At 36.0% G+C, this 12,734-nt stretch overlaps 1 protein-coding gene across 1 annotated transcript in view; it reads right to left on the bottom strand.

Moving 5' to 3' along the window:
• The window catches only part of LOC145492781 (kalirin-like), a 50,078-nt gene extending 39,070 nt beyond the window's left edge, over nucleotides 1-11,008 (bottom strand). Inside the window, exons 1-6 of the mRNA XM_081472166.1 lie at nucleotides 10,678-11,008; nucleotides 5,348-5,425; nucleotides 3,547-3,661; nucleotides 2,272-2,362; nucleotides 1,438-1,563; nucleotides 253-369 (exon numbers count right to left, since the gene is read on the bottom strand). Coding sequence (XP_081328292.1) covers nucleotides 253-369; nucleotides 1,438-1,563; nucleotides 2,272-2,362; nucleotides 3,547-3,661; nucleotides 5,348-5,425; nucleotides 10,678-10,729 — 579 coding nt within the window. The 5' untranslated portion in view covers nucleotides 10,730-11,008. The remainder of the gene's footprint in view (nucleotides 1-252; nucleotides 370-1,437; nucleotides 1,564-2,271; nucleotides 2,363-3,546; nucleotides 3,662-5,347; nucleotides 5,426-10,677) is intronic.
• Between the last annotated feature and the right edge of the window lie 1,726 nt (nucleotides 11,009-12,734).

Raw genomic sequence — 12,734 nt, 5'->3', positions numbered from 1 at the left:
GTTTTACTTTGCTAAGTATAAATAATTTTAGCATATTATATCTATTTACGATGTGTTTACTCTTTCCTCTCTTATACTTATTTTCTTTTATCCTAAAATAAATGTATTTTTTAAAATTAAAGGATATTAATTAGTTTACTATATTTTGCCCTTTTCACTGCACTTGTTTTGTTAACAATATTGTTCATGTTGTCAAGTGGATTGATAAAAAATACAAAATATAACATAAAGCACCAAATTTCTCATACTCACTGTTCTGTATTGAACCCACTGTGCATGTTTATATTGCAGACTTCCTCCCAGTTCTTCTGACAGCTGTGAACTATCAATGTACTCCTCTAACTCAGTGGCAGTATTGAGAGAGACAATCTACAACAGCAATGGAGGAAAAAATTCAAACAACTTGAATATTCTATGAACATATATGCAGTTACCTTCAATAATCTATTAAATAATTGAAGGCTTTCGTGCAACAAGGGCGTATATAGCATTTTGGGTCGATTTTTATTTTTTGCAGGATCAAGCTAATTTTTGGTAGACTGACTTGTTTTGACATGAAAAGCATCGTTGTGTAATTGTTTTTGTTGAAACTGAGTTTTTTTGCATACTTTATTTCTCGAAAATGAAGCGCAAATCAACAAAAACAATTACACAATGATGCTTTTCATGTCAAAACAAGTCAGTCTGCCAAAAATTAGCTCGATCCTGCAAAAAATAAAAATCAGCCTAAAATGCCATATACGCCCTTTTTGCACGAAAGCCTTCAATTATAAAAAGGTTGTTTTACCCTCCTGAAAAGACAAAAGGCCATAATTGCTATCTGTCTCTGAAGAGGCCAATAATTTTCTTTTTAATATGATAACATCAAATAATGTCAGTCCACTCCATCCCAACTTAGGGATCACCCGAGTGTAGACATCAGATGCCTCCATGTATGGCACATGCAGCTAATATCAAGACTTGCTTCCTAATTCTCTGAATGCTGAATAAATTGTACTGACACACTGTACTATACCACACATGTACCTCCCAAACACCTGCAAGGTTTGCATTATAAAATTGCTGATGCTGATTTATAACATATTAAATAAATATTATTACTATTTTATAGGGATGTTCTCTGAGTACTTTTAAGTATCAAATATTACAACATTGCCCATGGCCAGGGTCTTGAACACAGATCTCTTGAACCATTGGACATAGAAAGTACTTAAATTGCACCAGCCATTAAACATAATAATGGATTTTCAATCATGTTTTCCCACATGTGTACAAAATGTGTTCTACCCAGCTTCAACTGATTTTTGTACGAAAGAAATCTAATGTCAGTAAGTAAGCCAGCAAACAAGCAAGTGAGTAAGCAAGACTTTAATGTTAAGAACATGGTTTCACTGCTTTTGAAGCCATAATCTCAACTTACAGAGGGTGTGACCTTACCTGTATTTTTGAGTTGCCAAGCAGACCATCAGCCACAAAGCTGGGTTTAGAACCAAGTTTCTGGAAAAATCCTTGTGGCTTTAATACATAAATGGTATGTATGCACACTTTATTTGGAAAGCATTTCTGTAAACACAAAAGAGTCCTTGTATAATAATAAGTGAGGCAATTCAAACAAAAAAAATTGCAAACATTAAATATTTTAAATCATGTGGTGTATATATAAACAATAGCCTCCATTTGGCACAAAAATATGGTCAGATATTTGTCTGCAGACATTATCTGTTCAGAGAAGTGAGCAGTTTAATTGCGAGAGCAAAGCTCAAGGAAAACTGTGAGCTCTGAGAAACAGATAACGTGCAAGGACAAGTATCCGAACATATTGTCACGCCAAATGGAAGATATTGTGTTTATTATCCTTCATAAATTTTTTGCAACATGTGTGGATTTGAAACTTGAGGAATATCACTAGGACATTCCCAAGTTTTAGCTGGGGGATATTCAGTCACGTAATGCATTTAGACAAATTGCGCATGAGCAAAAACATTAGATGGATTACAAGTATACAATATATACATATGTCTGTGCCAATTCGAAAATATCGAAGCTGTTCAGAATTACAATATACCTGACCAAACCCTGATTCAAAAACACATGTGGCAATACACATAATACATTGTACAAACTTTTATCTTTTTGTTCTTTTATCTTATCCTAGTTATTTTCTTGGGATGGTATAATTGTAAATTTTTCTTCTTAAGTTTTGTCAAGTGCCACTGGACTTGAGCTAGGATTTTGTTGCTATTTAAATTAAGCGTTACTATTATTGCAGACCTGTATTTTTTGAAGACAAGATTTTACTGCTCCCCATTTGTCCTTCCTCCTGTCAAGTACTAAGATAAATCCTTTCTTGAGCATCTCCTCACTAAAAAGTTTAAGTTGAAAAATTTTATCAAGAAGTCAGTTACACAATGTACGTACATGACCTAAAGTATAGACTGTGAGCATGAGGTTTCTATTGATGGCATGACAGTCAGCATTGCAATAGCACCAACTGAAGTCAACTATCAAAGTTGAACTCTGAAACAAACAGTTTAATTTGTCATTTGAGCCTAACCAAGTCGCTGTTCTGGAATCAACCACTGACAGAAAAAAGATTAAAACTGAATTTAATCACTGATGTTTTGTTGGTTTGTTTATTCTAAATAACAATTTCAGACTAAAAAATGTGCACATGTTCAAATTAGGCCCCTCTGTTTAACAATTACATTATGAGCTCGAGATTTCTATAAGGCGATAGATGATGAGGCCACAGGCCGAATCAACTATCACCTCACAGAAATCAAGAGCAAACAATCTAATTGTTTTAGTAGGATTCTTACTAAAATTTACCTCAAATAACGATTTTCAATTATTTCTTGAGGTATTATTAATTTTTGCAGCTGAAAGAGATCGCTCGAATTGAATTGTCATTTAAAATTGAAGTTGTGTGCGCATGCGCATCAGTTTTTTCAATAATTTCAACCTTTTTAAAAGTCAAGAAACCATAAATGTCCTTCATTTAGACTTCTCAGGAATTTAATTATTCAAAAAACGTCGCCCTTTCCTAGATGACCTCCAGCCACTGCACACTAATGGCTGATAGTATTCAATGGCTCAGCCAATCAGACTACAGCATTTGCATTAGTATACTAATAGAATTCTACTAATGATTGATAGAAAGAGCATGTATCAGCCAGTTTGATTACTAGGCAAAAGTTGTCATAACTTGAATTAAGTATCTTGAATGATGTAATCATAAGGTTCTTATCCGTCACCATTCATAAATCAACATTAAATGTATGTTACAAATTGTCCAGCTTTTCACAGTTTTATTCCAAGCAGTATTTTATCAACTTCTGTGGCTTGTATACTGTAGCAAGTTTTCCTGCGTTTTGGTTGTGCAACAATAATTATTGGAATGAGGACCAAACTGTGGGAACTCTTATACAGTCCTGAAAGTTCTCTAAATGCTATGCAACTGGATACATCAACCTTTGATAGGAGTTTGATGGACAGATTCCTGCACTGCAATGTACTAAACTAGAAACAATCCACTAAACTTCACACCTGGCCAGTCCAACAAGATATTTAAAGACTCTTTCAGCATCTCTGTCACTAAGACTTCCAAACTTGGGATGATCAGGTATTGTGACAAACAGGCATCCATTCTTAGCTTGTGCTCCTACGAGTATCAAATAAATTACAGAATAATTAATCAGGGAGCAATGTATTAAAAATTATCAACTAGCTTAATTGCCAAATTTATAACTACTTGTATTCAAAGATGGATACCACAAGAAGTCAGAGTGGCATAAGAGCTAGCTATAATCCTGGTCAAAAGTCTTGGGACACTTCGCACTTTTGTCGACACATTGTCTTTCTGTGCACCTCTCCCTCCCCACCCCTAACACAATGTTGAGGTCGATTTGTCCAAAGTAGGCCCACTATTTCAACATTGTTTTCGGGGGGAGGGGAGTTCAGCAAATTAGATAATGACTTCCCACTTCGAAATAATACATCACCAGTTGTCATTTTGTCAAGTGTACCAAGGACTTTTGGCCAGGATTGCAGGTCTTCAAAGAACTACACTTTGCTACACTTAATGCCTCACTGGCTGCGGCAAAGAGGATAAGCGAGAGAGGCAGCTGATCACAAACTATTTCAAATGAAAATTGTGTGACGAGCTGATTGAGCGTGCCTCTATGTGTAGATGAGAGAGTTCTTGATAATGTTAAAGCCCATTTTTTGGCTGATGAAAATATTATCATATCGTTATTTGAACAGGAGAGGCCATTCAAATTATTAAATTTGTATATTGGAATATAAGCCAAAGTCTGTCATCACACGAGTCATGGTTACCATAGTGATTGTTTAAACAAAATGGCAAGTTAGCTCATTGGCATAAAAATTAATGAAAAATACACTCCATTCGCTGCTGGCAGTCTCATGTGGCAAGCAGAAACAAAGTCACAAATTAATACATGAGCGAAGAGTGATCATTTCTTTCACTCCATCTGGAAGAGACGTATGGAAGACAACTATTGTGTGTACATAAAATAATTACTTACCAACTGTATTTCACTTATTGAATTTTTTATCTTTTGATACTAAAATACCTATAAAATTCTGCAAACTTTGGTAAATACTCTCACTTCCATTTGAAATTACAGAAATTACTGCATAGTTTCATCACCTAACATATTTCCATTACATATTTGATATATCATGATTTCCTAGGTACATGTAAAATTAAAGGCCTAAAATTTCTAAAATTAACAATACATTTCAAATTCAAAGAAGCAATAAAACAATATTTTCAGATTTTGTATAAAATCCTAACAATTTATATTAAGGAATAAGGAATATCATCCTTGTGTGAAGGCTTCGGAAACCAATTCTCTTGAAATGAACTTGGCGATTATGTACATGGAGAAGGTTTTAGTCTGGACTGAAATTCAGCAAATTCAGCTCAGAGTGAAAATTCCAGTCCACTTGGAGAAACTGGACTGAAATTTTCAATCGGAATACACAGGTGATGAACAAGAAATTTTAGCCCAGAATGAATATTATAGCAAGGGGAATTGAACATTCAAAGTGATAAATAAAATATGTTTTCAATGAAAAAAGATGTCCTGAAATTTCATATTTGGCATCTGGGATAACAATATTTTACATCTCAGGTTGAAAGTCATCATTTGGTAACTGCAATGCATGCAATCACACAACTGTCACTATAAAATTCAATTTCAGACCACCTTAATTTTAAGTGCTATATGTGGACATGTAGCTGAAAGTTCTGTTATTCAAATATTGCAATTCATAATTTATCACTCCATCACAATAAAACCAAGTCAAACATTGTACTCACCAGATAAGAAGGCATACTTTTCTTGTAAAAGAGCAGCTATTTCAATGGCGTTTATTTTAGGTTCTTCTTTAACTGTTGCTAATGGGAAAGGGAGGCTGACATTAGTGATCAGAATTAAGTTACTTCTTGCTAGTTCTGACATCTGTTTGCTTATTAAGAACTAATTCTGTCAACTTGCAAACAAATTTCAGGAAAAACATAAATAAATAATTGTTAGTTTCCTGCAAAGATAGGGAAATAGTAGGAATACACACTGCTCCTAGGAGGTGAGTTAACTCCCTAAATTAAAATATCATGTGCATTTAAACAAATTAGCTTTATAGGTATGGTCAGTGTCCAGGGGTATGAGTTCTGAACTGTTTTGGTGTGAATTGATCATTTTGAAGGTGTGAAATGGATGTAGGGTGCTTACATAATCTTGCGAGCAATTTAGAAACTATTTCTAATTAACACCTTCCTTCCTTACGTCTATCATGGGAAGCCTGATCTCAATGAGTGAGATCAGAAATTGTAAGCTCAAACCCTAAACCAAAGCAGTTCCCCATGGTCATTGGAGTCTGCTTTTAAAAATAGAATTGGGCAAGGGAATATCACAGATTTATACCTAAAATAAGTTCTAATTATATTAACGGTTTTACCTTAGAGAGCACTACTGGTACCAATGGATAAAGATGTCTGCGAAATTATTCTTAACTTCAAATCATTAAACGGAATTAAATATAAGTTTATCTACGCTGCCATGATTAAAGTACTTGTCGGATACTTGATAAATAATGTAGCAAATAACAGTCTCATTATTAAATAATTACGATATAGAACGATACACGATATCCGCAAGATTAATATGAAACAACGCTGTTTCAAAAACACGAATATTGTATGTGGCCGACACGAAAATCTAAAGGTTCGTAGACATTTCCCCACCAAAGCAGATTACAACAAAAGTCACCGACCCTTACCAAAGATGGAGCGTCGGTTTGGTTTTTTAGACATTCTTGATTACTTGATGTTGATGGAAAACAATGCCTTCTTCACTTCTGATTTCTTCGCACCACAGCCAAATGCAACAGAACAAACTCAACAAACATGGCGGAAAGTGTTCGCTGAACATTTGTGCTTCTAGGCATGATTCTCGAGCATAGCCAGTGTTCTAACTGCAAAATTATCTTCTGTATGAAAATAAAATTACCATTTCCTCACAGAAAAGGGAAACTTTTCAATGACTACACCGCAAAACTGATCGCTTGATGACAAGGTACAGATAAATTAGCCCCAGCTTTCTGATGCGTAACTGTTTGTTTTATGAAATGGACCCGATCATATTTCTGGTCAACTGTTCTGGTTAACCAATCATTAAATTACGTTAGAAATAGAGCTAGACTAAATAAAAACAAAGTTAACAAGTCTGATCGTAATTTAATAGCCCCCGGAAGATTTATTCGGAAAAGAAACGGCGCAGAATTATGAAATATCGCCAGAAGAAGTCCGCGGAAAATATCGTCGTTCCTGGGAAAATTTACATGCTGCATATGCCTGTGCATGTCTCAATCAAAATTGAACGCTTCCAGAAAATGCGCAGTGGATCATCTTTATTCTTCAAAATACGCAGTCACAGACGACACGGGAAAAGTTCTTTATTATGATCCTTATCTTTTTGCGTGACACTCTTATGTCACGCAAAACATTCCGCCCGAGAAACGCAACACGAGGCTAAAAGCCTCTTCAGGCAGCACGAAGAAAATGGCTAAATGGAGACTTCGTGACTCATCACAAAGGATTCCAAGATTTCGAGGTCGGATCAAAAGTTTTCAAGTCCCACTTTTTTTTTAAGTACTTAACTATTCGCCACCCCGTCATCTTTGGCAAAGCTGCAGAGCTTTCGAGCGTTTCCATAGAGCTGAAAGAAAGCTGATGACCACGGCCAACTGGTGCCAGCTCCTTTTGCACATATTTTGTGTGACACACAACAAAGATAAGACCGAAACCTTGCATGATATTTATCATTTTGCAATATTTTACCATAGATATGATAACATTGCCATTCTTATTGGAACTATATTCCTGTAGAATACTACACTTCATTCCGGTAATTCTGTTACAAATTTTTAATTTTCATCTCGCTGTTTTTTACTTCTAGAAGACATTGTGAGTACACTAAGTTATTTCGTTTGAAATTTCAGCAAATCAGTACTAAGTCTATATATATTCTTTACTACATTGATCATCTTTTATTTCCTTTTTCGCGCATACATGTGAACAATATCTGTTTGACATCACTTGTCAAATGAGACTGCATCAGATCTATATATAGCCACATTTCTGTGATAATGGTGTGCTATATTTTTGAGGGGATACTTAAATGTTTCCTGTTTATATACAGTCATCTCTGATGCCTCCTGGGCATCCTGTTATATTGCCGACGCTATAGCTTATTATGGACAGAAGCTACATCCCTGGCCAAAACTACAGAGAAATGTATGAAAATGACTCCCTCTATTATGGACCCCTGCTATGAATGGAACTGCACATAGACACTTCATGTGGTCTCAAACTAATACTTTTTTTATTTTGTCCCCTCGTTATAATGGGCAACTTGGATGAATTGAACCAAAATAATTGTTATTCTGCAGTCTTAAAATGTTTGCTACTTTTACAGTGTTTTGAACTCTATTGTATGATTATGTATCACAGTAAGTGGAGTAAATGTGTAATACAAACTAGAAGAGACTGGAAATCTTAAAAGAATATAGCAGTATACATTATATGTGATACTTTACAACCAAAACTATATGTAGGGTCATTTTCATCACGCTCTGTATAATTTGTAGACTCTCGCTGTTTCCAACAGCAAGTAACAGTCCTAAGTGTGTCCACTAAAAAACAAAATAAATGTATACAGCAAGAGTTGTCTGTATACCATACCAAGAGCATTGGCAAACATTTGAATAAAGCTCAGATGCTTTTGAATTTTTTGTTATAAAATAATCAAAAATTGAAATTCCAGCATCTGTGTAGTCTTTGTTTAATAATACCCTAGCCAGCCAAGGCCAAAATAATAATATTGGTTATTTAACACTGGAACTAAATAATTTACTACCAAAAACAAATTAGCTCATAGCAGGAGACTAGCTGAGTTTATATGTACACACCCTGTCGGGCACTTTTATGAAAAATTTCAGCAAACAGACTAATCTCTTGAATATGTGAGAAATGCAATGGCCACAAAATTAATTTTCTAAATTTAATCCAACAGTAAATAAACAATCTACCACTCTGAAAAGCAATCTGCCATCTGATTAAACAGAATTGTTATGTAGGAGCTGTCCAGTCACTTTCAGTGATTGCTTTTCAACCCCTATCAGAAAGTGGGGTGCATTGTAGGAAGTAAGAAACATGAATGCTGCCTTGTGGGAATCATATTTTCACGACTGGTAGAGATTTTCAAGTTATGTTACCTCATTGTGGACTTAAAAGGGTCATTTTTCATCTAAAGCTAATTATATCTGATTCAATCTGTCCCTGGCTTGGCAAGCAAATGATATGGAACAATATTTTGGTAGCCTTGGTAATACAAAGAGGGTAGTCTATAATGTTCACCTGGAGGGGAGTACTTCGGTGCTTCGGTTGCAGAAAAGTTGGGTGGGGGTACACAGCCCACTGTTCAAAACCCTTACCCTATTTATGACCAAAATCTGCATTTTTTGCTACCCTATTTAAGACCTGACCAAAAATTTGATAGCCTATTTATGACCGTTGCGGCTGACACAGTTGCTCCAAACATAAGTTATGAAGGGCTTTAGTTGACAGTCTTATTGTTAAGGATGAAAAAGTAGCTTCTTCTAAGAAACAAACCCAATTCAAGACTAAACTGCTAAAACCATACCCAATCTATAACCAAACTGGCCAAAATCGATACCCCATTTATGACCAAAATGGCTGAAAAACCCTACCTTTTGGGGCCACACATACCTATATAGGGAGTACCCCTCTCCCCCCCCCCCCCAATATTCAATGTAGTGTCTAGTTGTCTAAATTTCTTTGATCTGACGTATTTTTGAGACTTTTTTTAATATATAATTCATGATGTGTAATTTTTTATGCTGTTCTGTGTGATTTTGCAAAGATTAGGCAAATAATCACCTCCGATTTGAAGTCAAGGAAAAAAGTGCCTCTTCTCTACATGAGCTCTTAAAATATTCATGTATAAATTACAGTCACTGATAATGTTTTCTCTCTCTGAAATCAATATTAATGCAACGTACAAAAGTCACAATATATTGCCATAAATTTTATTTTCATGATTTCAAATTTTGTATAAAGTCACCCCTTAGGCCAAAAAACTCCATGTTTTAAAACGCTCCGTCTTAAAAGTGGGAAATCATGAAACAAATTATTATAACATATTAGGAATCGACGGTTCTAACTTCCTTCTTACCATTCAGTACAAATTCCACATGTCAAAACACAGTGTCTTCAAATATTATAAAATATTTCAGAGCGACTCATTTTTTCACAGATTTGAACGGGAGTTAATAAGCCTGGATTAGCGGTTGTTTGAACAAGAATTTCGAAGAGAAATTATTCGAGAATATTTAATTTATCGACACGGCCTGGCCATTAAGTGCGCTGAACTGTTTTAAAAAGGTAAGGGCGAAAGGCGAACGCTTTTCGATCAAAAACAGTCCACAAAACGATAAAAACAGTAAAACATAAGCATAATTGAAAATAAAGATTTAATTCTCTGTCGCGAAAGCGACCAGATCGAAGATATTCCGTCAGAGATGAGAGATTGTTCAGATGAATAAATAATTATTGAGTGCACTAGCTGGCTTTTTACTTGGTAACGATTCTGGCGACGAAAGACAAGGGAAAATCTCTTAGTTACTCTATATTCCTGTATAATCGAGGAAAGCAATGAAATCATCTGGATATTATTTGCAGATTATAAATCCCAATTTTCTAACAAGGAAAATGCTCAACGATACATTTACTGCGCCTTGAATAAATCATCTGAGGGTTTCGTGTGCATCGTGTCCATGCATGAAAAATAAAAATAAACATTTTGGCACTTTCCCGACGAGACAATTTTTATTCAAAGCAAATGTTTGCGCCAAGAACTTCAGAAATCAACAGTGGTTGTCGAAGGAAAGCGGACAGTTTTGTTCAGTTTGGAGATATAATAAGATTGTATTTTATTTTAATTTTGAAATCGATCAGTATTTCATTCAACTCGCATTCAGCGTTCACATCTTGTTATGACTTGCGAGATTTATAATTCATTAAAGTTTCACACAGAAAGAAGTTGAGATTAAACCAGATTTAATACTTACCAGCATCTGAAACTGTTGTAACGACAGAAGAAGCATCTTCACCTTGGGCCATAGTGAAATACAACGGAAATGAAACCCTGCGGATATCAGGAGACGAAGATGTGGCGATAAAAAATTGCGGATGCCATCCAGGTAATTCAATCGATAGAAGTTGATTTTTTGACGCTACTGTTGAAGTCTGATCTAAATTCAATTCAATTCCGGTTTCTTTCGAGACATTTGCATCGTCCGTTCCGGTTTGACGAATGCGACACCATTGTAGAATAATTATGTATTGTGAATGCAACGACTTCAGTCAATGAGCCGCTACCGTTTGCTCCTTTTGAAAGCAAACAAGTACTTTGTAAGTTGCGCGCGCGCGCTATTATTTACCGCTAATGAGACTGGGACGATCACAAGAGCGATGCGGGAACAATTTAAAATGCGCGGTTGAGGTTGCGGTGGGGAAAGAGGTGATGGACTGATCAGGATAACAAAACGAAAAGTACAAATTTTAGCTCGTAACTCAAGCGAAATTTCTGTTCACAGCATTAAATGTGAACAAGATTATAAAAGCTGTTGAAAGCCTTTACTTTACGGTCCTTACGTCAAGTCTAAATTCTACAACCCTGTAGTTTATGGTTTTCAAACGTGCAGCTACAAAACTAGACTTTTTAAATGATAGAATTCACGAGTTTTGGTCAGAAACGCAGAGTTAATCTCTGCCAAAGATTTTTATAAATAACAAAACACCTTCTGCAGTTAATCTATGCCAAAGATATTTTTTTAATATTTTTTTCTTCGTGTCTTTGTTTGGTCCTTTTTACTTTTCTGAAATTTTTGTCTACAATAGCTTCTTAAAACAAAAATCCTTTTAGGTAACCAACAAAATCTTACTTTAATTTTGCTACAATATAATCAGCTACAATATAATCAGCGGGAGGCGCGGTGGCCTCATGGTTAGTGCGGTCGTCTCCGGATCGAGCGGTCCGGGTTCGAGCCCTGGCCGGAGGCATTGTGTTGTGTTCTTGGGCAAGACAATATACTCTCACAGTGCCTCTCTCCACCCAGGTGTATAAATGAGTACCGGCGAAATTAACGCTGGGGATAACCCTGCGATGGACTAGCACCCCATCCAGGGGGGAGTAGAAATACTCCTAGTCGCCTCATGCCACAGAAACCGGGATAAGCTCCGGCCTGATGGGCCACTTGGCTCGCATGCAGACTTAACCTTTTTATAATCAGTCAGTTGCGCGTATTCCAATATAAAATTAACTTGACGAAATTGACAAGGATTTGTTCAAGTACTCACAAACAACTAACGGTAAGTACTAACGGTATGACATTCTTTCATTGCTATTTTTTTCTTTTTTTTACAAGTGATATGGGCAATTTTCGTCCCTGAAAACCAAGGTGACAATACTTATAAAATTGATTTGTTTGTTTGTTTTTGTTTCCCTCTTTGGGGGAGGGGGGGGGGCTACTTTTTGATGTGTACACCATGTTGCTCGCAGTTGTGTTTTGGTGTACCTACTTGTTTCTTGTGTTTTAATTTTTTTTTTTTAACTCAGCTGCCTCTACTTAAGGACTTTCGAGGTAATTGTTTCTGCGCATCGTTACTACGCACGCAAATTCATACGCCACCAATCTCGTTCCCAGAGCCCACGTGTCTTTTGGTCAGCGCCAAGACACGGAGCTCTGGAATAATCAATTTCCAGACTTCAAGATTTTAGGAGTTCCGGTTTCACGGCGCAGAACAAACCATCGATTAATCACTGAACGATTAAACGTCGTTATGAATGCTGAAAAACACAGCAGTTTACTCAACAAAGTGCACCGCAACAGTGCGCGCAAAATGACACGCCTGTCCAATTACAAGCATGACGCGTACACTGTCCAATTCAACCTATTAATGCTCAAATCGGGCTACTGATAGCCAATCACGTTCGAGAATTTTGTTATAGTTTTGATTAATAATGGTAATATGACTGAGTGGAGTCCAGTACGGTCTGTAATCATACGAGTGATTAACAAAATCGGACGACCGCGAAACGGGAGTCCGATTTGTTAATCACGAG

Source organism: Orbicella franksi, chromosome 7 (genome assembly GCF_964199315.1).
Source record: "Orbicella franksi chromosome 7, jaOrbFran1.1, whole genome shotgun sequence".
In the NCBI taxonomy this organism is placed as follows: Eukaryota; Metazoa; Cnidaria; class Anthozoa; order Scleractinia; family Merulinidae; genus Orbicella; species Orbicella franksi.
This window is presented reverse-complemented; position numbering and strand designations above follow the sequence as displayed.